Source organism: Nansenia antarctica, assembly GCF_963989245.1.
Source record: "Nansenia antarctica genome assembly, chromosome: 6".
In the NCBI taxonomy this organism is placed as follows: Eukaryota; Metazoa; Chordata; class Actinopteri; order Argentiniformes; family Microstomatidae; genus Nansenia; species Nansenia antarctica.
In genome coordinates this window covers 55,326,260-55,353,436 of record NC_137676.1, presented here as the reverse complement: position 1 = coordinate 55,353,436, position 27,177 = coordinate 55,326,260, and the positions used below count along the sequence as shown (strand labels likewise).

Here is a 27,177-nt window from a genome sequence, read left to right as displayed (position 1 = left end):
GGCACTTATCTCCCTCAGTGTGGGTCAGTCACTGGCCAGAACCCACAGGGTGTGCACGTGTGTGTGTGTGTGTGTGTGTGTACACGTCACGTGTGTGTGTGCCAATGTGTGTGTGCGCACGTGTGTCTGTGTGTGTGCGCACGTGTGTGTGTGTGTGTGTGTGTGTGCGCACGTGTGTGTGTAATAAATTGCATTGCATTGGGCCATAGGATCGACTGTAACACAGAGATAAAAAAATAAATAATAATCAATTCCAAATGCCGTGTGTACATCGATGTTCATTTCAGTTCCAAAAACCACAGAGGGTTTATTTTCCGGATTAGCCATCCGGTCCTTTGTCAGAACAATGGAACATAATGATGCTCGGCCACAGATTTCCAGCTGAAATGAGGCTGCTTATAATTGTAATTATATCTCTGAAATGATGCTGTGATGTAGGCCTCTTGTAGCAAACACACTAGACAGCCAGCTACTGGGGGGGCAGGTAGCCTAGAGGCTAGAGAGGCCGGCTAGCAATAGGAAGGTCGCTAGTTCGATCCCCGCCTCAGGAGGGAGCTGCATGTGACCTGGTGACTGGAGGGTTGCTGGCATCATAACTAAGGTACCGACCACTGCCGTTGTGCCCTTGAGCAAGGCACTTAACCCCTAATTGCTCCAGGGGCACTGACTGTGGCTGACCATGTCCCTAGAGCAAAGAAATGCATTTGGTCGTAGTCTGTTCAAGGCTGCGAGACAGACTTTTCTCTGTGGTTTGCGGCATTTCGTGTCACACACACCGCGAGGGCAGCATGGTGTTATTCTCATCACTGCTCTACTCTCAGTTCAGATGAGTGTCAAAGCCTCAATTATGGTGTTGGTTGAAACAGGATATTGGTATTTTTAAACCACTGAGATTATCCTCCCTTCAACGGTGACCTTTGGTTAATGTATTTCTTAGTGGATGTGACAGATTATGATGGAGCGAGACAAGAATGCCATGAGTTTAATATGAAAATTCATTCATGCCGACGTCGGGGTGATATTCAAGAAAAGGGCAACGGAAGAAATCTTCAGATCGTTGCCCGTGGCGATACAGAAAAGGGCATCTTTGTACCCACCGGAGGCACTTTAGCCACGGTTCGATTTTGTTCAAGGGAACTGCAAGTATGGCCGCTTCCAGTAAATTGCTGTGCGTGTTTGTGCGTGTGTGTGCGTGTCTGTCTGTTTGTCTCTGTGCACAGGTGTGTGTTTGCAAGTGACAGACAGACAGAGAATGCGTTGTGTGTTAACAGTCCCTAACAGACACGCTGATTGTCAGACCACCTGGAGCCAGAAGATGTCCTCTGCAGCAGAATCATTCCAGAACAATCACACTGGCCAGTGTGAGAAGCTACTTCAAGCTTCCCTGGTCCTTCTCTCTTCTTCCATCCCTCCCACCCCACCCAACACACACACACACACACACCTCCTCCCTCACCAGTCATCTCCATCTCTTCTTTCTCCCTCAACACCTCCCTCTTCTCCCTCATCAGAGTTATCCCTGAGGAGAAGCCAAGTCTCTCCCTCCCTCATCTCCCTCCCTCATCTCCATCTCCCATTCTCAGCCCAAGTCTCCCCACCCCCAGCCCCCCTCCCCCCAGTCTCCCCACCCCCAGCCCCCCAGTCTCCCCACCCCCAGCCCCCCTCCCCCCAGTCTCCCCACCCCCAGCCCCCCTCCCCCCAGTCTCCCAGCCCCCCTCCCCCAGTCTCCCCACCCCTCCCGGTCCAGCTCTCTCCCCAGTGAGGGAGTTATCAGGGCCGGTGCCCCACCAGACCCTCTGGCATGTCTCAAACCTCACAGCACCAGGCTGCTAGTGCTCTTTACATAAACACCATGTGTCAATCCAGACAAGTACAAACACACACACACAGACACACACACACACACACACACACACACACAGACACACGCACACAAACTTTATTCAGCATACTAACAATCCCGACGTGCTTTACATTCTTCCAGCATCATTATCGCCAAGCGCTCATTGTTGTGGCTGTTGGGCACAGGGAAACACACCCACACAAGCACAAAGGCCCCAACCAGCCACTCCTCAAGTACTTTCTATCAATTAACTATGCTCTCCAACGACAATAATATTACAACAATGATTGAATATACAGCTACAAGCGATATAGGGGTTGTAATCTCAGACGTACAGCACACTTGTGGGGAAAAACATTTTCTCCAACTAAAATGATATGACTGTAACTAATTCCCACAAGCACTATGGGGCGAGCAATCATAACAGTGTGCACCAGTCGGTTGAGGTTCAATATGTTATTGCCCGTTTCTTCGCTGATGAGAAATGTTGCCCCTCTCCCCCACCTGTTCCACAGAGGACGGAGAGGGGTAGTACGGTATGTGGGTGGTATGTTGGTGGTAAACCAAGAGATGAAAGAGAGACCAGAAGTGATGCACCGCCCTTTGAAGAGGAGACACCGGGATGAATGAAAGAGACGTATTAGGCCTCTTATCTTCTGTTCGCTTTCATTTCCCCTGACTACGGCTTTTATTTCCCCTGACTATCCGTTATCACGGCCGTCCTCCGTAAACCCGACTGAACCTGAGGCCCTCCTCTACACGCCTCCGACCAGCAGGACGAGAACTGACCTCAGGACTCTTCTCTCTGCTTCACTTTCCTGAACTCGCTAACTGACTTCAGCTCCTGGTTATTCAAAACTCCAGCTGGTGTCACCAGTAAGCAAACATGCCAACGTACCGATAAACACACACATACGCCATAGGCCATATGACAGAGAAGGTGTTACAAATAATTTACTAATGAAAGTGCTCTTTGCATGCGCATGCTGTTTTACCTATCCTCTGATGAATGCGGATATTAAGGCCTGGACTACCGTATATGGATATTTTCGTCCTCATTTAAAAAAAAAACTCCACACCACAAAAATATCTCTGTCCATACCAAAAGCCAAAACTGAACACGATCTGTCAAATACCGTAGAAGAACGTTATGGCCGTGCGCAGTCAAATCAAACAATCAATCAAACAGCGGCAGTGACTCAAAAAACAGACCAAACTCTTTCAAACAGACAGAAAAGAAAAGTACAAAACAGACAGAAAAGCAAGTTATGGCGACCAAGAAGAAAGCAAAAACGGATTATGAAGTTGAGCCATTGTTGCTGTTGACAACCGTTTTGCTCAACGCGCGTGTGAACGGCTTGACACTTGACGCTTGACATCATTGCATCAACACCAGCTCCGTTTAACATAACCACATTGATCCACTCAATCAGATATTTTTTTATTTCTTCACTTTTTTATCCGTTTAGAGACATCTCCGTTTATGTGAGTGAAAACGCTGTGTTCGTATGGTTGAGAAGCCCAATTGTACCAAAAAAAATGCATTTAGAAAAATATCCATATACGTGTAGTCCAGGCCTAACTGTGTATGAAAAACACTACATCACAATAGCCTGCATTCTAATGATGGCATACTGATTCTCTCCCTCTCTTTCTCTCTCTCTCCCACTCATCCCTCCCTCCTTCTTGTCTCTTCCTCGCCCCGACTCTCTACCCCTCTCGTCTTTCTCTCCCTCTCCTCTCTTTCCCCCTCTTCCCATCCTCTTTCCCACCCTCTCTCTCTTCTCCCTATTCTCTCTCTACTCCCTGTCCCTCTCTTCCCTTCTTCCCTCTCTCTCTCCCTCTTCCCTCCATCTCTCCCTCTCTCACCCCCCCTTCCCCCTCTTCTCTCCATCTCCCCCTCTCCCACCCCCCCTTCACCCTCCTCCCTCCATCTCCCCCTCTCTCTCTCTCTCTCTCTCTCTCACCCTCTTCCCTCCATCTCTATCTCCCCCCCTCTCTCTCTCTCTTCTCCCTCTTCCCTCCATCTCCCCCCCCTCTCTCTCTCTTCTCCCTCTTCCCTGTCTCTCCCCATCTTGACTCCCCCCCTCCCTCTCTCTCCCCCTCTTCTCTCCCTCTCTCTTCCCCACCTCCCCTTCCACCCCTCTCTCTCACATGGAGAGAAGCCTGTTGCCCACCTACTGCACACCCATTAGTATTAATGATGTGGTGGGATGGCCTGATGTATGCAGTCATTCACACATCTATAAAGCACGGCTTTGAGAGCTGGCAGGTTTTTCCTCCCTGATAAGAGGGTCGCACTTAGAGGCCAGCTGAAATGGCGGGGCACGCGACAACGCCATCACCACCCGCGTAGCGGAGCTCGAGGGCTAACAACGCTGCTAGCACTTTAGCTTAAAGGAGCCGCAGCCAAATTCAGTTTGAAGTTCCCAACAAAAACAAACAATCCTCCCTCATATGGATAACCCCCTCAAAATGGACGTGCCATTGTGTTTCTGAGACAAACGGTGAGTCCACTTCCCTCGAACTCCCCTGGCCAGTCACAACATGTTCGTATACAAACCGAGTGTCACTCCCAATTAAATATAGCCAGACATTACCACCATTAGAAAGCTTTCAGAAAGCTGAGCATATTGCACCTCTAAGATTAGAACCCAAGTAAAGATTTGCACGCTTTCTTGTTTCTGAGACAAACGGTGAGTCCACTTCCCTCGAACTCCCCTGGCCAGTCACAACATGTTCGTATACAAACCGAGTGTCACTCCCAATTAAATATAGCCAGACATTACCACCATTAGAAAGCTTTCAGAAAGCTGAGCATATTGCACCTCTAAGATTAGAACCCAAGTAAAGATTTGCACGCTTTCTTCATTTCGCTTATAAGCAAGCAAGCTATGCTTTCTCCCTCTATAGAACACGTGGTGTCGTTGCTCTTGGTGCATCCATTACCTCAAAATACAGTATGAACAAATAACAAAGAGAAGCTCCAGAGGGTATATCTGTAAAGGTTACATACTGAAGAAGAAGAAGAAGAAGAAGAAGAAGAAGAAGAAGAAGAAGAAGAAGAAGAAGAAGAAGAAGAAGAAGAAGAAGAAGAAGAAGAAGAAGAAGAAGAAGAAGAAGAAGAAGAAGAAGAAGAAGAAGAAGAAGAAGAAGAAGAAGAAGAAGAAGAAGAAGAAGAAGAAGAAGAAGAAGAAGAAGAAGAAGAAGAAGAAGAAGAAGAAGAAGAAGAAGAAGAAGAAGAAGAAGAATGTTTTATTGCCATGCCATCAACGTGTCAATCAGTTGTTGGAATGTGGTATTTTATTGTTTTGCTCTAGGCACAGGTCACCCCTGGAGCAGTTAGAGGTGTAGCGACTAGATGAAACCAAACGCTGAGAGACGCGAGGAGGGTCTTGGTTGGTACTTGTATGACGCACCAAAAACTATTCGCTGACATGAAAAGATACGTTTCATAACATTTATTAGAGGAAAATCGAACTTATTGACGCACAATAATAATCACAGCGATCAAAGCCAGAAATAACGATCAAAAGCATTCAGGTAGTACAAAAGCTTTCAGATATGCGTATCCATTCAAACAATGCAGTCAACAAAAATATAGCGACCCATCTCCCCTCTCTCTAACCTCAGGTGAACAGGCACGTATATTAACCCTAGAATATCACCGCCCATAACGGGTAACTTATTTTTTGTGTGCGCAAGCATGTGTGTTTGTGTTTATATGCCTGTGTGGTTGTGTGTGTGCACGTGTGTGTGTGTGTGTGTGTGTGTGTGCCCATGCGTGCCTGTGTGTCCACTCCATTTTCACTCTTACCAGGTCTGACTGGCTGTCTGCCCATAATGGGACTTCCGGAAGGTCTCAATACCGTGATCAAAGCAATAAACAAACAATCAAACAATCAAAAATAACCTAAATATAAACTCACAATAAACCCCATTCACCATTTATACCAAATACACAATAAATCACATTCATGGCTCCTACAAGTGCCTTGCTCAAGGGCACATGCAGCTCCCTCCTGAGGCGGAGATTGAACCAGCGACCTTCCGATTGCTAGTCGGCCTCTCTAACCTCTAGGCTACTGCCGCCCCTCCCATTCCCATACTGGGTTACTGTTAGTCATTTCAGTTTGTCATTTCTTATGATGACTGATGTATAGATGATTCACTTACTTAGACAAAGGTACTCGTTGTAAGTCGCTTTGGATAAAGACGTCTGCTAAATGTCTGAAAAGTAAATGTAAAATGTAAAATCTATTGAATATTCTGGTGACTTCGTCAGTGATCCACAAAAAGGTGACACTATTCCAAACGAAATTCCCCCAATAACTAGGAGTGTTCAACCTAAACGTCATTGTCATTTCACTGTACGATCACATCTTATTTTCTGTAGGTCTTGTTCAAAGTTACAAACATTGTTGACGTCTTTGTAAGTGATCTATGTTCAGAAACACTTCAGTAGGCATGCCCATATGAATCAAAAGGCCACTAATTAAATTAACGGTACACCTTCGCTTCATTAAGTCAGTGGCGAGTCTCTTAACTACTAATGATGCGGCCATGGAAAACCCTTTTTCAGATGTGAACAGTATGTGTGAACCTTCTGTTTCAGATGTGAACAGTATGTGTGAACCTTCTGTTTCAGATGTGAACAGTATGTGTGAACCTTCTGTTTCAGATGTGAACAGTATGTGTGAACCTTCTGTTTTGTAGCCAGGGTCATTCGTACCAGATCTGGTATTTTGAAATTATTTCAAATCCTTAGTTAGAATCCTATGGAATAGTCCCAAAAGTGTAAAAGAAATGTTAAACGCTGTTTACAATACTACCTTGCACATTCCATATTTGTGCACATTGCACATACCTCCTTTGATATAGCGACTATGTATACATCTCTACATACCATGTACATAGCTACCTAAACTGTACATAGCTCATAACTGTATAACTACCGTACATGCCATACTGTACATAGCTACCTAAACTGTACATAGCTCATAACTGTATAACTACCGTACTTGCCATACTGTACCTATCACTATCACTGTCATGTTTTATATCATGTTTTATAGCACTATTTGCACTCCTGCAAGATGCTAAACTGCATTTCATTGTCTGGTACTTGTACTCTGCAATGACAATAAAGTTTAATCTAATCTAATCTGGTCTTCCAGGCAGTCTCAAGCAATTGAAAAAAAGGTATTTCAATTTGACCCGAGTCAGACTCATACTTTAGAGTGGTATTAGGTGGCTAGGTGTAATAACCATATCTATGAACATCAGTAAGGGAAGCACCACTAGTCCTAATATCTGTGTATGGAGAGGGGAGCACATTGTACCTGGCATAGTTTAATTTCATCACTGAACACAGGTGCAGAGAGCCACTAGTGCTGGACCCCTGACGACAGTTAGATAACATGAGTGTAACAAGGCTGCGCTTCAAGGGCCTCTTGGAGCTGGCTTGGTCATGACAACGTGCTTCAATGCAGTCTTCTGGGAATGGTAATAAATCTGCCTGCCAGTAAAACTGTACCATTTCAAATAATCACCATGAGAAATGGAGGCATAAATTGTGAAGACAGAGAGAGAGAGGGAGAGGGAAAGGGAGAGAGAGAGAGAGAGAGAGAGGGTAATTTTGGGCTCAGAAATGAGCATACGCTCTCACTTTTCTTCATCTGAACCCTGCTGGTTCCATGACACAAGATTACTCTGCGGATAAATCAAAACAAAAATAAAACCGTAGCCAATCTAACTGTCAAAGGACAGACTAAATAACGCTCCAAAATAAAACGTCTCCTCCGTTTACTAATGTCGAGGCCTTTCAGCCATGAGACACGCTTACAGTATAATCTGATAGAGAACAACATGGAGCAGGGAAGATGTTCTCCATAGAGACATTCACATCTCTGAGATTCTTATGTCCTTGGATGTGCGCCCATCCTACCAGATCATCAAAATAAATACCAGACATTTCTGAGTACAGAGTGAACCCAAAGGGCTGGTGGCGGTGGTGGTGGAGGTGGTGGTGGAGGAGGTGGTGGTGGAGGAGGTGTGGTGGTGGTGGTGGTGGTGGAGGGGGTGCTGATGGTGGAGGAGGTGGTAGTAGTGGTAGTGGTGGTAGAGATGGAGGAGGTGGTGGTGGGGATAGAGGTGATGGTGGTGGAGGAAATGGTGGAGGTAGAGGTGGTGGTGTAGGTGGAGGTGTTGTTGGAGGTGGTGGCAGTGGCGTTGGTGGTGGAGGAGATGGTGGAGGTAGAGGTGGAGGTGGTGGTGTAGGTGGAGGTGGTGGTGGTGGTGGTAGTAGTGGTAGTGGTGGTGGAGGAGGTGGTGGTGGCGGCGGTAGTGGTAGCGGTGAAGGAGGTGGTGGTGGTGGTGGAGGTGGTGCTGATGGTGGAGGAGGTGGTAGTAGTGGTAGTGGTGATGGAGAAGGAGGAGGTGGTGGTGGTGGAGGAGATGGTGGAGGTAGAGGTGGAGGTGGTGGTGTATGTGTAGGTGGTGGTGGTGGAGGAGATGGTGGAGGTGGTGGTGGTGGTGGTGGAGGAGATGGAGGAGGTGGTGGAGGTGGTGGTGGTGGTGGAGGAGATGGTGGAGGTAGAGGTGGAGGTGGTGGAGGAGATGGTTGAGGTGGTGGCAGTGGCATTGGTGGTGGAGGTGGTGGGACGCATACAGGTGGTCAACACAGGAAAAGACACACTGTTATTACTCATTTACATGTCGATAAATAACATGGACACTTCAAAACTTTCAAAAGCTTTTATCAGCTTATGAGGCAAAGAATACTGATGATAATTATGATGCATCGCCGTGATTACTATAGCAACTGTTACAGCCCTTTCCTTTCAGTCTATCAGGCCTTTTCTATCACCAAGCATGAGTCATAACTAAGTTCACTTTAATTCAACGTACTCACGGTAGTTTCTTCTTGATTCGTAGGTATTTGAGGACGAATGAGTGAGCATGTTTGTAATTGTTGATGCTAGGCTGATGCTATGACACACAGCAGGTGGAAAACATTGCCCTACTAAAACGGATATGTCGCAACAGCCCAAAGAAAGGAAAACTATTCTAAAAGGGACCTTAACTTCCTTTCCAAACTAAATGAAACAATTTACATTTTTAAAGAAAATCGAATTCAGCTTGGCGTCCTACAGGTACGCGTGCACCTGTCTTCACCTGGTGAATGCTGAAGACGTCATCCAGGGGTGCCCTTAACTAGCCTAAACTTGTCATAGATGACCACTAGGGGGAAAGCACAAACTGAAATACTTAAACTTCGATATATATATTGGCTTCAACAGCAATAGTATTTCACAGAGCGATTTAGGACCGAATCACAGCAATGTTGTCAACAAGACATGACATAACAATATCACACATACGCAAATCACGTTGTATGTGACGTGGATGGACATCTGACACCTCCGTGTTCAGGCAGCAAGAGAGACAAACGTTAGCACTGTCTGGATCCACAGAAATCTGGAGGGGGACGTCATTTTCCACACCAGCCACGTCCACGTCCAATTCTCTTCCAGTGAATTCTCTTCATTGAAAAACAGTAATCCTGCCAACACTGCTTGTCTGTCACTCCTGCCTGAAACCAATTCCTGCTTGGACACTGGAGCCGGGGGTGGGGGGTGGGGGGGGTAGGGTATACCATGTATAGCTGTAGTAGAACTACTGTTCATCCGAGGAGAATCGTGGATAAGTGAGCCCCAGATGGCATGAACACCTTTGGCTCAGTGATAGAATGAGGATGTGATGCTGACAGCTGATGCTGACCCACTCTCCATGAGAGAACAAACGATGGACACGTCTCACTCCAGACGCTGCCCGTCAAGGAGTTCACCGATTTCACAGGGATCATCCGACAACAAGCTTGTTGAAATAGAAAAAGTCATAACAGCTGATTTTGGGGGTGGGGGGGGGGGGGGGGGGTGGACAGATGCAGAGGAAAAGCACCTCATCTGTTGTCTGTTGGTCCTTTTCATGTTTTTGAAGTAGAGCAAAAGTATTATTTATTACAAAAGTATGGAAATCATGGGAAGGTTCTAATCCTACATGAACTACATTACAGACAAGGTTACATTAGGGTTAGGGGGTTACTTTTTTAGCATAGCAAATATCGCTGTAATTAGCATAGATTACTTGTTCTTGCTATGACTGATGGATAGATGATTCACTTCCATAGACACATTTATTTGGCTATAAGGCTAAGTGCCAAACATTTTAATGTGAGGGTTATATTCGGGCTCACCCTAATTATTGGAATGCGAAACAACATATGACTGATTTGACAAACCCAGCCAGAGTAAATGAGAGCGGATGATTTGAATCAGATATCACAGTATAACTGTACACACTGTATAACTCTACACACAAGCTTGCCTCCTGTGTAGGTGACCGTCGCAAAAATAACCGATGGAAAATCAGCGTTGCCACCGAAAAAAGCTATGGATTAGATTACATTAGATTCAACTTCATTGTCATTGCAGAGTACAAGTAAGACAGAGGCAATGAAATGCAGTTCGGCATCGAACCAGAAGTGCAAATAGTGACATTGCTATAGTAGTGATTCGATGACGCAGGGTGGAGGTATTTCAACATGAGGAGTCTGCTTACGACCCTAACCTGGTTACGCTGGTTCAAATCGAGCCAAAACCTCCATACTTCTCTATCTTCTATGCAACAAGGATGCGCTCAATGTTGGCGTGCGGTCCTCTCTCTCTCTCTCTCTGGGAGACAGTCTTATGTCCCCACCACTGACAACCATCTTCTGTGCTTGGCAGTGGCCCACTAGAGAGAGGGGGCTTCATTGTCAGATAGCACGGCTGCGGTGTGTGTGTGTGTGTGTGTGTGTGTGTGTGTGTGTGTGTGTGTGTCCTCCTTTATGAGTTCAGCAGCAACAGGCCTGCTGTTTTATATTTTCCCAGCGCTTGTGTGTCCGCTCCCCATCTCCGCCTCTTAACCTCCCCTCTCCTCAGGCCTCCCTGGTGACTCGTAAAGGCTTGTCCCTCCACTCCAGCTATGTGTGCTGTGCCGAGCCTGGAGCCTGGGGCCACCAGCTGCACAGCGTCACTGGGAACATTCACAGCTCTCTCCCTCTGGGTGCGTGTGTGTGTGTGTGTGTGTGTGTGTGTGGGTGATTGTGTCTGTGCGAGCATGTGTGTTTGTGTTTATATGCCTATGTGGATGCGTGCGTGCACGTGTGTGTGTGAGTATGTGTTTGCGTGTGTGAACGTGTACACGCAATATGTGTGTGTGTGTGTGTGTGTGTTTATATGCCTGTATGGTTGTGTGCGTAAACATGTATGTGTGTGTATGTGCCTGTGTGATTGTGTGTGCGCAAGCATGTGTGTTTGTGTTTATATGCCTGTGTGGTTGTGTGTGTGCACGTGTGTGTGTGTGTGTGTGTGTGTGTGCCCATGCGTGCCTGTGTGTCCACTCCATTTTCACTCTTACCAGGTCTGACTGGCTGTCTGCCAGATGGTGTTATTGCTGGTCAGTTTGATGTTGGTTGTTTGTATATCAACTGGTTTAGAGGGATTTACTGGAGGTTATATATTTGTATAAGGACTTAAACTCGATTGATAATAAAGTATTAATTGTGTGACTGATGAAATTGTCAGAAACATTTGAATATAATGTGCAGAAATGTAACCATTATTTTAACAATAGCTATTGCTGATAACATCTACATATTCAATACTGAGACATCCAACTCCTGATCTGAGTATTTGTATATGGGTTTGTTTGTCAAACACATCTATGTACACTTCTCCTGAAGGGCTTGTTGAGTGTGTCCGGAGCACAACGCCCTCTTGTGGCCATTTGAGGCGTAGCCGTAATTATGCGTAATTACGCGTCACTGAATCAATTTGCCGGGGAGGAGCGGACCTTCAGACGCCGGGGTCCAGGCAGCGACTCTGTGGTTCTGTTTTGGAGTTCTTACCAAGGATGACACCAGAGGAATAACATCAGATCAGACCTGACCTGGCACTACAGAATCATACTTAACTGATACTTTCACTTTTGATTGCAGAATATATTGGAACAGAACAGCTCTGAACTAGAAAAAGAACACCTGAGGCATTCGTTGTTGTTGTTGTTGTTATTTGTTTGTTCTTTCCAAAGGGAATTCCAAGTGTGATTTATATTCAGACGGAGTAACCGTGTTGTTCTTGATTCGTTTCATTGCGTAACAATAATTAAAGAGAAATAATAGAAATGAACGAACTTGATGGCTGAAAATAGTCGGGCTGCCAGTGGGATCGACTTACATTTTGGAGACAAAAACAGTTCTGTGTGGAGGTTATTTTATTATTTAATATTGGAAAAAGCCTTGAAAAAAAACAAAAACATTATGAGTGGCACGTTATTTTCCATCGGAATCGAACTCTAATGTTTTCTTTATGGAGTTTTCAAAATGACATATTCTAACTTGATGAACGAAAGCAGTGATGGAATCTACTTCAATGAAGCTGTTAACGGGTCTTTCCTGGACCAAACCTCCCCGAACATCAGCAACACGACATCGTGCGTCAACATCACCGTGGACCGGCAGGTCGTCGTGGTCGGGATCTTCCTCTCCGTGTTCATCTTGGTGGCCATCGTGGGGAACATTCTGGTGATCCTCTCTGTGCTGTGCAACAGACACTTACAGACCGTGACCAACTTCTTCATAGTCAACCTGGCCATCGCGGACCTGCTCCTGAGCATCATCGTGCTGCCCTTCTCGGCGTCCCTGGAGGTGCTGGGCTGTTGGGTCTTCGGCCGGGTGTTCTGCAACATCTGGGCGGCGGTGGACGTGCTGTGCTGCACCGCGTCCATCCTCAGCCTCTGCATCATCTCCGTGGACAGGTACATCGGAGTCAAACACTGCCTCAAATACCCCACCATCATGACGGAGAAGAAGGCCGTGGTCATTCTGGTGCTGGTCTGGGCGCTCTCGATGGTCATCTCCATCGGACCGCTCCTGGGGTGGAAGGAACCTCCGCCTTTGGACGAGAGCGTCTGCAGCATCACCGAAGAACCGGGTTATGCCCTCTTCTCCTCAATGTTCTCCTTTTACCTGCCGCTCATAGTCATACTAGTCATGTATTTCAGGGTCTACGTGGTGGCCCGGAGGACTACTAAGAGTTTAGAAGCGGGGGTCAAACGGGAAAGAAACAAATCGAAAGAAGTGGTGCTCCGGATACATTGTCGGAGCGTCCTGGAGGACTTGCGCCCCGCGGGGGCCAAGAGTAAAAACCACCCGTTCAGAAGTTCGCTGTCCGTGCGGCTGATGAAGTTCTCCAGAGAGAAGAAGGCGGCTAAAACGCTGGCGATCGTCGTTGGGATGTTCATACTGTGTTGGCTTCCCTTTTTCTTCGTTTTACCACTGGGTAAGTGCCTACTTTCGTTATATTTGCTATGGTTTAGGCGTTAAAGATGGGTATTTATTGCGTGTTTTATAACAATTATGTTGTATCCCTTTTCCCTTCTAGAATATGTAAAAGCAAAACATGTTTTTTTAGAGTTAGTGTACATATTGAGTGCGTGCGCTCCCGTGCGTAATCGGCAACATTTACTGATCCTTTGGATCTCGTCGATGTGTCCGTGTTGCGCACGCTTTCAAAATGATCGAATCACTCTATAATGCTCTCTTTCAACGTGTTCCAGTTTGACATATTTCTATAATGTGAAACACTGTAACATGAATCAGTAAGGTGCGTGCGATGGGTGGGTGAGCGCAGAGTGCCAAATAGACCATGACGCATTTGGTTGGAATGTGGCATTTGGCATAGGTGCACACGTTTAATCTAAAATACAGTTTTTCGTTTCGTTAGTATGTCCCCCAAGTATCTGTATGTTGATGGACATGAGACATAATGACCAGTCACCGAGGAACATGTTTCTTCATAAAACGGTACTGAGAAAAAAAAAGAATGTGTGGACACTGAAACGGTGTCACGTTAAAACGGCAAACTGACTCCAACAACTAAACATTTGATTATCATTAACATGATTAACATTAAAATCATCATAACGTGTAGTACCTCATCAATTTAAATCAAAGTATGTGTTTGCTGTGTGCAGGTGTGACGATGTAGTGATTAAAACCTTACCAATGCTGAATCTTACTCTCTGCAGTAGGCCATGAAGGCCTAAGTGCTTATGAGTTTAACAAACAGCTCAATTACGGTCCTGACACCTTGTCTATAACTGCTCCTCTCTAGTGTGTACAAACCTGGACTTATGTTTATGCCAAAACATGTCCATTGCCTATTTGAGTAAAGGCTGGGTTTCCAACAGCACTGATCACAATCAGAAAGTTTACTGTTGCATCCCATTATACAAGTATAAGAGAGTCAAATTCTGGCTTCAGTCCCTCTTATAAAAGAAAAACAGAAAGGCAATATAATAATAGTAATATAATAACAGAAATAATAAAGAGAAATAATATAAATAGAATAATATAGATATATACAGTACAGATGGATTGTGCTGGGCTGTGCTGTGTACTTCTATGTTGGTATACATAAGGATGAAGTGGGTGACAGATATGATACACAGTATTCACAGGTGGGTTATGCATGTGTGTGATTGATGCTGTGTGCAGTGTGTTATCTCTTGTGCATCTATCACTACACTGTACACGTCCAGTATGCTGCCTTCCTTGCCAGGGCTAATCTCAATGTGACTTCTCTCTTAAATACAGGAGACATACTGAGTACCAGCACCTAGTGATAAGTGAAATGTTAAAAGGGCAATTACAGTTCTATATAACAAAGGGGGAGGGAGAGAGAGAGGGAGGGGGAGGGAGAGAGAGAGAGAGACAGAGAGAGAGAGAGACAGAGGCAGAGAGATAGAGAGAGAGAGACAGAGGCAGAGAGATAGAGAGAGAGAAACAGAGAGAGAGAGAGAGAAAATGTTCCACTCACTGACAAACACACACACACACACACACACACACACACACACACACACACACACTGGTAAGAGTGCAATCACAGTTCTAAATAACAAATGGGGGGAGAAAGAGGGGGGGGGAGACAGAGAGAGAGAGAGCAAAAGAGAGAGAAAAGAGAGAGAAAAGAGAGAGAGAGAGAGAGAGAGAGCAAAAAAGCTGCTTTTTTTCAGGTTGTTGTTCTCCAAAACCCTCCCGTGTCACACAAATCCCTCGCCATCCACCAAAGATACAAATCACGTATGCAATACTTTTGATGGCATTAGCATTTCGGAATTACACACTTATCCGGCCCAGTGATTGGGGTTGGAGTGCAGGTGCAAAAGGTAGACCAGACAACGACAGATAATGAGCTGAGAGGAGCCTGATTGGGGAGATGGGTGCAGGGATGTGGAGAGGGGGGGGGGGGTGAGGATGCCGTCCTCCTTGTGTCAAGTGGTGGGTATCAAGAGGGCCATCAGCACCAGGCCCCAGAGGCCCGTTTAGGATAACGAGTCATATTAGACAGAGATGCACATCCAGTACTAGTAAACACACACGCACACACACACACATGCACGCACGCAGGCACGCGCATGCACATGCACATGCACGCACACACACACAGACACACAGACACCAGATAAACGCGCACACACACACACATACATACACACCCCCGCCAACACATCGTGCCTCATGCAACAAAAATGGTGGGAACTGTGTGATGGGATCACACAGCTGCTGCTGGTTTTCTCTCAGGGTCTTTTGTATGGTGTGGCCTCTGATGATTGGTTGGTGTTCTGATGATTGGCTGGTGTTGATTGGCTGGATGATTTCCCAATTATCAAGGGGGGTGGATCCCCTGGACTGGACTCATCGATCTCCTATTTATGTTTTAAAGAGACACACACAAACACACAGACACAGACACAGACAACCAGAACAGACACTACTACAGACACAAACATATACAGCCCGTTCCAAATTATTATGCAAATGATATTTTTCTCAGATTTTCCTAAATAGTCGATGCAAATGACAATCAGTATAATTTTCAAGTCATCAACCGTTAGAGTATAATTCAAATGTTATTGAACAAACCTCCCAATGATAACAGTATTTTTTTTAAAAATAAAAAACTCAAAATCCACTGTTCCAAATTATTATGCACAACAGAGTTTCAAAACATTTTATAGGTTGTAAAGAACTAAAAATGGTAATTTGATGAATTTAGGGTTAGGGGGTCATATTAGGAGGTCATATTTACTGAAATCAAAAGCTATTTCAAACAAAAACATCTTAACAGGTCAAGTTACATGTTAACATAGGACCCCTTCTTTGATATCACCTTCACAATTCTTGCATCCATTGAACTTGTGAGTTTTTGGACAGTTTCTGCTTGAATTTCTTTGCAGGATGTCAGAATAGCCTCCCAGAGCTGCTGTTTTGATGTGAACTGCCTCCCACCCTCATATATATTTTGCTTGAGGATGCTCCAAAGGTTCTCAATAGGGTTGAGGTCAAGGGAAGATGGGGGCCACACCATGAGTTTCTCTCCTTTTATGCCTATAGCAGCCAATGACACAGAGGTATTCTTTGCAGCATGACAGTGGGCTCAGAAATACATGAAGACTAATTTCCAAACAGTCTTGTTTACTGATGAGTGCCGTGCAACCCTGGATGGATGGAGTAGTGGATGGTTGGTGGATGGCCACCATGTCCCAACATGGCCACCATGTCCCAACAAGGCTGCGACGTCAGCAAGGAGGTGGCGGAGTCATGGTTTGGGCCGGAATCATGGGGAGAGAGCTGGTAGGCCCTTTTAAGGTCCCTGAAGGTGTGAAAATGACCTCGGCAAAGTATGTAGAGTTTCTGACTGACCACTTTCTTCCGTGGTACAAAAAGTAGAACCGTGCCTTCCGTAGCAAAATCATCTTCATGCATGACAATGCACGATGTCATGCTGCAAAGAATACCTCTGTGTCATTGGCTGCTATAGGCATAAAAGGAGAGAAACTCATGGTGTGGCCCCCATCTTCCCCTGACCTCAACCCTATTGAGAACCTTTGGAGAATCCTCAAGCAAAATATATATGAGGGTGGGAGGCAGTTCACATCAAAACAGCAGCTCTGGGAGGCTATTCTGGCATCCTGCAAAGAAATTCAAGCAGAAACTGTCCAAAAACTCACAAGTTCAATGGATGCAAGAATTGTGAAGGTGATATCAAAGAAGGGGTCCTATGTTAACATGTAACTTGACCTGTTAAGATGTTTTTGTTTGAAATAGCTTTTGATTTCAGTAAATATGACCTCCTAATATGACCTCCTAACCCTAAATTCATCAAATTACCATTTGTAGTTCTTTACAACCTATAAAATGTTTTGAAACTCTGTTGTGCATAATACTTTGGAACAGTGGATTTTGAGTTTTTTATTTTAAAAAAAAATACTGTTATCATTGGGAGGTTTGTTCAATAAAATTTGAATTATACTCTAACGGTTGATGACTTGAAAATTATACTGATTGTCATTTGCATCGACTATTTAGGAAAATCTGAGAAAAATATCATTTGCATAATAATTTGTAACGGGCTGTAGACAGACAACCAGGCTACTCATAGCCGTCACATTGATGTATAAGGATATTAATTCAAAAGCTAAGGAAAATGGCCACCATTTAATTAACCAAAGCAGTTCCTTCCAGCACTCTTTCCGAATGCAGCGCTCCTCTTCATAACAATAGACCACATGCTCTCTGCCTCCCGGAGCCAGAGAAGACAGTGTATGAAGGGAGATTAATTATAATACTGTAGCTGTATCCAGGGAAACACTGCGAGGGGAGAACTTAGCCATTTTTGTCACGCATCATGGAGTCGACAACAACTAACTTTTCTGACAGGGGCCAGGGACCCGGGAAAAAAATTCAACATCTTGGCAGTTGGCACCACATTCATTTTACAGTCTGCCAGGGAAGGTTTTTTTGCTCTTTTCTCAACGTCAGTGTCCCATTGTTTTTCTGACTGGGGTCCGTAACCTTCCGTCTCTGGGGCCCGCTCCCTCACAGTACGAGGCGCGCACCATAATGTCCTAGTTTACTATATCAGATGTAATCCTCCGTGTCAACTCCGTGTCGCTACATCAGTCATGTTTTCTATAGAAGACCTCAAACCACCCCGGCCTTAACGTACACACGTAACACACGTAGGTACCGCCAGAGTACCAACACAGCGATTACCAAGCAATAACTCCGCTTATGTCAAAACATGGTAGCACAATGGTAATCAGCCCCGCTTCCTTTCACTGCACTGAAATCCCTCCTTGTTATTGGTGCTTACGCACACAGATACACACACAAGCACACACACACACATGCCACATGCACACACACACACATACACACACTGGTGACTGATTACATCTCGTGGCTCAGTGCCAGCGTAATCAGATGTGTGGCAGTTACAGCAGAGGTCTCTGACCCAGCGGTTTCCCCCAGCCTCACCCCACGTCACCCCCCTGACCTCAGGAACCCAATGCTCCACTGCCCTAATGACTGTGTGTGTGTGTGTGTGTGTGTGTGTGTGTGTGTGTGTGTGTTTGTTTGTTTGTGCGTCTGTGCAAGCAAGTGTGCCTGCATGTGTCTGGGTGTGTGGGTGTGTGTGGGTGTGTGTGCGTGTACGCTAATGACAGCAGTAATTGAGCGCCGTTAGAGAGAGAGAGGTTTCCTCCCCCACTCAGGCCCACAACACGCACCCCCCCCCTCCAAACACGAGAAGGAGGAGAGGAGAAAGGAAGGGAAGGGGAGGGAGGTGGTGGCTCCATTCCACACGTACAAAACCACTCACCACTTCCTACATCGCTTCTGATCCCAGAATCTTATCTGTCGATTGAGATTCCAGGGGGGGGTGGGGTGGAGGGGTGGGGGGGTGAAGGAAGTTAGCAGTGGGGGGGGGGGGTTGGCAGCAAGTCTTTCCACCCTCTGAGGCCTTTCACAGCTGCTCGAACCCGAGTCGCTCCCGATGACCCTCTTGTGCCAGTGTTCTTGTTTACAACACCCTTTGCACGCACTGTACAGCATTATATAACACAGTACAGTGGGTACGGCGTCAGACTCAGTCAGAGATCAATGGTAAACTGTAATGGACTGCACTTATAAAGCGGCCTTATTCCAAAGCGCTTTACAATGGCCTCTCGTTCACCCATTCAGACACCCATTCACACACCAATTGCGGCAAGCTACCGTGCAAGGCGCCGGACCCGTTCACTGGGAACAATTTGGGGTTGTTGCTCAAGGATACCTCGACACGTGGCCAGCCGGGGTTCAAACCGCCGAACTGCCGACCATGAGATCATTAGACGCTGGCTCTTCCTCCTGAGCCACAGCCGCCCCCACCAACATTTTGACTTAGTGAGACTAAAAGTCCTGATCCCAACCATGGTGGTCGTGTTTCTTGTTCGTGCACAGAGCAGATCACGACCGAGGCATCCTAACAATGTCAACCGTAACAAACAACAAACAACACACAACCACAGAGAGACACAAACCCTCCAAGCGTCGCAACCGTTTCCTGTAAATAAAATGGACAAACTCTGAAGCAGGGAGGTGTGGTAATCCCTTCACGACACATGAAGTCATCATACTGTACTCTACTCGGGGGTCATCGCGGACATCAGTAACACAATATTCTCCTGGATGATATAAAAAGAAAACGTGACAGAAATGGGAATACTCTTCGGCCCAGGTGAGCTGGGTAATGTGAAGCCTTGGCAGGGTCTCCAGCTGAGGTCAGGATTGGCAGTTTGGCACAGCCATCAGGATCGGCCTGGGGGGCTGGATTGGGTAGGGTGATCTTTGACTGTTGTTGCTGTGCCTGAGCAAACAACGCCGCGTGACTTATAGGTTATTATCCCTTTTTCCCATGTCACTGAAAATATCCACATCCCCGTGGCGCGCGCGAGAGAGAGATATGGAGAGAGAGAGAGAGAGAGAGAGAGAGAGAGAGAGAGAGAGAGAGAGAGAGAGAGAGAGAGAGAGAGAGAGAGAGAGAGAGAGAGAGAGAGAGAGAGAGAGAACGAGAGAACGAGAGAAGTGAGGAAAAACAGCTCAGGAAAAAGCAGACCTGATGTTATCTTTGAGAGCTTTTTTCTTTTCTTCTTTTTTTTCACATTCTCGATAGATTCTGTTGAGAGTTATTTGGCCAATTGAAGAGACAGGCTTTGCCAGTTTTAGATCTGTTAACACAAAGACAAAATGGTAAGGACTCATTTTTAGCAGGGGTTGGTCTAAGTCCAACCCAGAGACTATTCATTATGCACAGATCATCTTGGGGAATATATCTCACATTCACATCTTTATGAGTTTGGTACCCTTCAGCTGACCTAACGTTAGTCAAATTTTCCCTGGTGTTTCTTAGTAGATTGAAATTCAAATGCGAGAATAGTTTTCACAACATCATATTCTCTACAGAAGCAGCCAGGGGTCCTCTCTCTAGACACTTTGTCTTACAATCAAGTGTTTTCATCTGTGGACGGGTGTTTGTCTGAGTCATGCCAAATGCCACGAATCATAATTTTGTCACTATGGGGGGGCACGTACGCACGCACGCACACACACACACACACACACACACACACACACACAGACACAGACACAGACACACACACCACAGAAAGAGAGAGACACACAAACATACACACACAGACACGAACACAAACACACACAAACAAACACAAACACAAACACAGACCACAGGGACACAAAGAGAGAGACACAGAGAGAAAGAGAGAGAGAGAGACTCACACACACACACACACACACACACACACACACACACACACACACTTAAAAGAGAATGTCCAATCTGTGCTTTTGTACGGTACTGTCTCTTAATGCTTGGCTTCTAAAACGTCAATCTCCACTGTGGTGTGTTTTATCGTAGCAGGACACCCAACTGAGTCCCAACGACACCTAAGACCTACGGATTACAGATGTGTGGAAATCTGTCAGAAATAATAAAAGAGTTAGGCAATAGTTAGAAAGCAAAGAGCAGTATTAGTATTAGTATTAGTCAGCTGATAGCAATAAACTTCTAGATACAGTCGTTGGTAGGGGGAAAAATTAATTAAGCAAAGCGTGAATTGTTCCACGTTGCACTCTGATTGGTTTATGCATAATGCTTTCACCTATCCAATCTCGTGAGATCTACTCTGGTCGGGCCTTAGGGCAAAGGGGTTCGATGTATCACCTAGCTTCGATAAGAAGACCCACTAAGAGTATAAAGACGCTCCTGTTAGCTCATATGTGACAGCAGCTGGTGAAAGAGGGAACAAGTCGGCAACCGATCAAGTGTTCAGACTTTTATTCTGAAAAATGTAAATAAATTTCAATTACCTACTCGCTAGTCAAGCCAAAATATTGCAATGCAATGGATTCGATGAGTAATCCCCACCACTACCTAGTTAGTGTAAAGTAGTGGGGATTACTCGAATCCTTTGAATTGCAATATTTTGGGCTGACTAGCGAGCGTGTCATTGATTTTCAAGGTTGACGTTTATTTCCATTTTTCTGAATAAAAGTCCGAACATTTTGATTGGTTGCCGACCAGCTGCTGTCACCTAAGATGGCCGCCATGAGAGAAACATAAAGCGTGTCGCAACTGCGTACCCCTTCCCACTCCCTTCTCCCTTCTGAGTGCACCTACGCTCGCCCCCGCGTTGATGTAAAAGCCTCTGACTGGTACACAAGAACAACACCTCAGGGAAGAGAAGGGTGGTGGAGGGTTGGAACGCGTCGGGGATTAAGTGTCCTATCAAATATCCCGCGTCGGCCCTGTGCGTGACTAGTCGGAAGTTGCCACGAGCGCCCGCGGTGACTCACTATGACACGGTCGCGCCGGTCTTTGTTTGTCGTTCTCCGTCGTTAGAATTGCGAAGCGGAAAAGGCGACCTTGACCGATTGTGTGGACGCCGTGCTCTATGGCTGATGGTTGATTGACAGGTGGAGGGCAGCTGTCCGTTGTCAACTGAACAGACTCTCTGAGACCTTTCCCTCGACCCACTTTAAAGGTTAAGCCACTTATAAAGGCATTCAGTGTGTTCCCTGAATTTCTGTATGAGGTTGTTGCACTGAACTGAAGTTCAACCGCCTAGCATCTTTCAGAATCAAAAGGCTTTACAGAGGACTTTACAGAGGAAAAACCTCAAATGATATGCTTTTATCTCCTAAAAAGCAGCAAAGTACAATCGAAGTACATCTCCCGCTGACGTTGTCTTGGTTGTCATGGTGACAGCGGTGTGACAATAAATCAAGTTCACAGTCGCGTTATATAAAGTGCTCTTAACACTCATTCCACGGGCCACTCAACAGTGTAGCGTTGAGTACAACATGACATCTGAGTAGATACATCGGAAGTGATCAGTCACAGCTTTATGTCACTCTGCGATTTCACATCAACACACATCTCACAAGCTCGCCCCGATGGGGACCTCTCGTCTCTGGAGACGACTCGGTTTGTAGTCTGGCGTGTTGAATCTGCCGGCCCAGGATCCTCTGGGAGAGAGAGGGACTCTTCCTCTTCCCTGGCATTCGTGTCTTGGTGTGACTCATCCTCGCATTAGAGTCAGGTGGAGATTCAGGGTCAGAAAACATCAATCTCCTCAAGGAAGCAATTTGTTGCAGCAGCAGTTCATAAAAATAAAACAAATGACAGGCGAGACAACACAATACCAACGCTAATAGACCTACCCCGGGCGACCAACGCAAATAGACCTACCCCAGGCGACCAACGCAAATAGACCTACCCCAGGCGACCAACGCAAATAGACCTACCTGGGCGAAACGCAAGGGGGGATGGGGCTGCTAAAATGTGTGTGCAGAGGTTGTCTTTGTCTTGTTCAGGTGCATGATTGCTTTGAGAAGAGTTTTTTTTGCTCTGTTGGTTTTCACCCTGTGGTATCTACGGCCGGGAGGGAAGGAGGTGGAATCCAGGGTGGAGGGGGTGGGGAGAGGACAGAAATCAGGATGGAGGGGGTGGGGAGAGGACAGAAATCAGGGTGGAGGGGGTGGGGAGAGGACAGAAATCAGGGTGGAGGGGGTGGGGAGAGGACAGGATCCAGGGTGGAGGGGGTGGGGGGAGAGGACAGAAATCAGGGTGGAGGGGGTGGGGAGAGGACAGAAATCTGGGTGGAGGGGGTGGGGGGAGAGGACAGAATCCAGGGTGGAGGGGGTGGGGAGAGGACAGAAATCAGGGTGGAGGGGGTGGGGAGAGGACAGAAATCAGGGTGGAGGGGGTGGGGAGAGGACAGAAATCAGGGTGGAGGGGGTGGGGAGAGGACAATATCCAGGGTGGAGGGGGTGGGGAGAGGACAGAATCCAGGGTGGAGGGGGTGGGGGGAGGACAGCGCAATCTTGATGAAAGGGAAGCTTTAGCAGGGCCGACAAAAAAGAGGAAAGGGAACAGGGTGTGTTTACACACACACACACACACACACACGCACACCCTGAAGGAAAGTTAAAACTATATGTGTGTGTGTGAGCGTGTGTGTGTGTGTGTGTGTGTGTGTGTGTGCGTGTGCCTGTGTGTGTGTGTGCGTGTGTGTAACTGATGTTTAGTGTAGAGTAAATGTCAAGTCTATTAACAGAATGCCAGGGGAAATAAGTAATGTAGACAACCAACAACTTGTTTTCCTTTCTGTTTCGTTCGACAAAGATCAAACAAAGACGAGACCGACTGTCGCTTTTAGTCACCCGAGACGGAACGGAGAGAAAACACACAAAATATTTTAGGAAAAACGGATGGCTAAACTCGTTTCTTATCGTCTAGTGGCACCCGGCATCGAGCTAACTCTTTCTTCTACCACCACATGCACCCCTGGGTCTCCCTCCATCTAGCCTTCCTTCCCAAAAGTCATTGTGAGAGACAGCGGCAGGGGACGGACCCCTGCATGTGTCTCTAATGACAGTGTCCCTCCTGTAGGGCCGCTCGCCCACCGTGGTAATGGTGTCATCAGACGCGACACAGCGGGGGGAGGGGGGGCGCGGGGGGGGTGGTGGTACTCACTTTAAAGGAAAGAGACCAAACATCCGGCCTGGTGGCTCCTTGGAGCGCGTAAACAAACCAATTACAGACCCCTTTCTGCTTTCATCTTCCAGACATGATTACCCCCCCACTAGCCAAGAGACCCCGTCTCTCTCGTCTCATCATCAAAACGGTAGTGGGCCACAACAAACCTCCCCCCCAACACACACACACACACACACACACACACACACACACACTCCTCTCCGCCTGTCCTCCCTCTTGAAGTGTCACTCTTGAAGTGTATTTATAGCTCTGCTTTGATACCACCTCTGAAACCATGCGAAGCCTAACTGTCTGGCGTCCGAGGGCAAGGAGACATCTGTGTGTGTGTGTGTGTGTGTGTGTGTGTGTGATGAAAGCCCCCATCTTCACCCCCCCCCCCAAGGTCCAAAGGCACAGGGGAAGGAGAGAGATGTACACTTACTCTCCCATGCATTCCTCTCCACTAAAACACACACATGTCAAACGACTTCAGCGACTTTATCCTAATATATAAATAATAGATGCCACTTAACTGACGCTTTTATCCAAGGCCACTTACAGGTGCTGGTCATATAATTAGAATATCATCAAAAAGTTGATTTATGTCAGTAATTCCATTCAAAAAGTAAAACTTGTATATTATATTCATTCATTACACACAGACTGATATATTTCAAATGTTTATTTCTTTTAATTTTGATGATTATTACTGACAACTAATGAAGATCCCAAATACAGTATCTCAGAAAATTAGAATATTACTTAAGACCAATACAAAACAAGTTTTTTTTTAAAATGTTGGCCAACTGAAAAGTATGAACATGGAAAGTATGAGCATGTACAGCACTCAATACTTAGTTGGGGCTCCTTTTGCCTGAATTACTGCAGCAATGCGGCATGGAGTCCATCAGTCTGTGGCACTGCTCAGGTGTTATGAGAGCCCAGGTTGCTCTGATAGTGGCCTTCAGCTCTTCTGCATTGTTGGGTCTGGCGCATCGCATCTTCCTCTTCACAATACCCCATAGATTTTCTATGGGGCTATGGTCAGGCGAGTTTGCTGGCCAATTAAGAACAGGGATACCATGGTCCTTAAACCAGGTACTGTAAGCTTTGGCACTGTGTGCAGGTGCCAAGTCCTGTTGGAAAATGAAATCTGCATCTCCATAAAGTTGGTCAGCAGCAGGAAGCATGAAGTGCTCTAAAACTTCCTGGTAGACGGCTGCGTTGACCCTGGACCTCAGAAAACACAGTGGACCAACACCAGCAGATGACATGGCACCCCAAACCATCACTGACGGTGGAAACTTTACACTGGACTTCAAGCAACGTGGATTCTGTGCCTCTCCTCTCTTCCTCCAGACTCTGGGACCTTGATTTCCAAAGGAAATGCAAAATGTACATAACTTTGGACCACTCAGCAGCAGTCCAGTCCTTTTTGTCTTTAGCCCAGGCGAGACGCTTCTGCCGCTGTCTCTTGTTCACGAGTGGCTTGACACAAGGAATGCGACAGCTGAAACCCATGTCTTGCACAAGCACTGACTTCAGCTGCAGTCCACTCTTTGTGAATCTCCCCCACATTTTTGAATCGGCTTTGTTTCACAATCCTCTCCAGGGTGCTGTTATCCCTATTGCTTGTACACTGTTTTCTACCACATCTTTTCCTTCCCTTCGCCTCTCTATTAATTTGCTTGGACACAGACCTCTGTGAACAGCCAGCCTCTTTAGCAATGACCTTTTGTGTCTTGCCCTCCTTGTGCAAGGTGTCAATGGTCGTCTTTTGGACAACTGTCAGGTCAGCAGTCTTCCCCATGATTGTGTAGCCTATACAGAACTGGACTGAGGGACCATTTAAAGGCGTTTGCAGGTGTTTTGATTTAATTAGCTGATTAGAGTGTGGCACCAGGGGTCTTCAATATTGAACCTTTTCACAATATTCTAATTTTCTGAGACACTGAATTTGGGGTTTTCATTAGTTGTCAGTAATAATCATCAAAATTAAAAGCAATAAACACTTGAAATATATCAGTCTGTGTGGAATGAATGTATACATTATAGGTTTCACTTTTTGAATGGAATTACTGAAATAAATCAACTTTTTGATGATATTCTAATTACCAGCACCTGTACATTGCTGTGAGTGCATACATACATTTTTCAGTACTGTCCCGGCTACAGTGATCAATGGACGGTTGATTTCAGGTTTGACGGCTCTCACTGACCGATGGGGGCCGTTCACTAAGCAGGATAATATGGAAGTGTTTGGAGTTTCATTCATATGGGAAGCACAGTCGAACAGAGTAGGAATATTAATAGAATTGGGCTTTATCTAGCCATTACTGACAGGCAATGTAACAAGTAATGAAATAACACGACACTGTTCAGGAACCTGCACCTTCTAATCTCTCTCTCTCTCCCTCTCTCCCTCTCCCTCCCTCCCTCCCTCCCTCCCTCCCTCCCTCCCTCTCTCTCTCCCTCCCTCTCCCTCCTTCCCTCTCCCTCCCAGGTTCCTTCTTCCCTGCCTTGAAGCCGTCAGACATGGTGTTCAAGGTGATCTTCTGGCTGGGCTACTTCAACAGCTGCATCAACCCCGTCATCTACCCGTGCTCCAGCAAGGAGTTCCAGCGGGCCTTCACGCGCCTCCTCAGGTGCCAGTGCCACCGCCGCCGCCGCGTCCTGCGCCGCTACTACGACCAGAGGTGGCGGGCCGCCGTCAAGGCCGGGCGGGACCTCCCCGCGGGCGAGTACGCGCCCGGGTTCTCCATCCACGAGTCGTGCGGGAGCTCCCTCTACTACAAGGGGAAGGGCCGTTCGCTGAGCTTCGGAGGGTGGAACCTGTTCCCCCCGCTGCAGAAGTCGTCGTTCCAGCTCAGGGAGAAGATGAACAACCTGTCAAACAAGATCAAGGCCGGGTCGGGGAAGGGGGGCGGGGCGGCGGCGCCCGCGCTGGGCAGGGCGGAGATCGACACCGTCTCCATGGGGATCTACAACGACTGCGGCGAGCAGAGCGGCTACCAGATCTACGACCTCACGGACTGCTACAGCCTGAAGGAGACGGACATTTAGGGGGGGAGGAAGGGGGGACGCTGTCTGTTCTCAAGTTTTCCGGGCTAGGGAGAACTTTTCACCCACGGCTGAGCGCAGCTAGTCGTTGTGAGCTCGCTGTCAAAATGACAGGCAGTCAGGACAATGCCGGGCTACGTTTGACCAGCAAGGCAAAAGTGACTGTGATTGCAGGATGTGTCTGCAGAGAAGGTCTGAGGAAAAATGCTTTGGCACTTTTTGTACAGCAATTTTGATGAAAGGGTTTCATGCCGGGGTCTATAAATGGCCACGATTTTGATCCAA

At 46.6% G+C, this 27,177-nt stretch overlaps 1 protein-coding gene across 1 annotated transcript; it reads left to right on the top strand.

The window, feature by feature from the left end:
• Positions 1-12,269: 12,269 nt before the first annotated feature.
• Positions 12,270-26,895, top strand: adra1d (adrenoceptor alpha 1D; the record flags this gene model as incomplete). Its single annotated transcript, XM_080533718.1, has 2 exons — positions 12,270-13,227; positions 26,336-26,895. 2 exons carry the CDS (start codon positions 12,270-12,272, stop codon positions 26,893-26,895), a joined length of 1,518 nt encoding a protein of 505 aa, XP_080389844.1.
• Between the last annotated feature and the right edge of the window lie 282 nt (positions 26,896-27,177).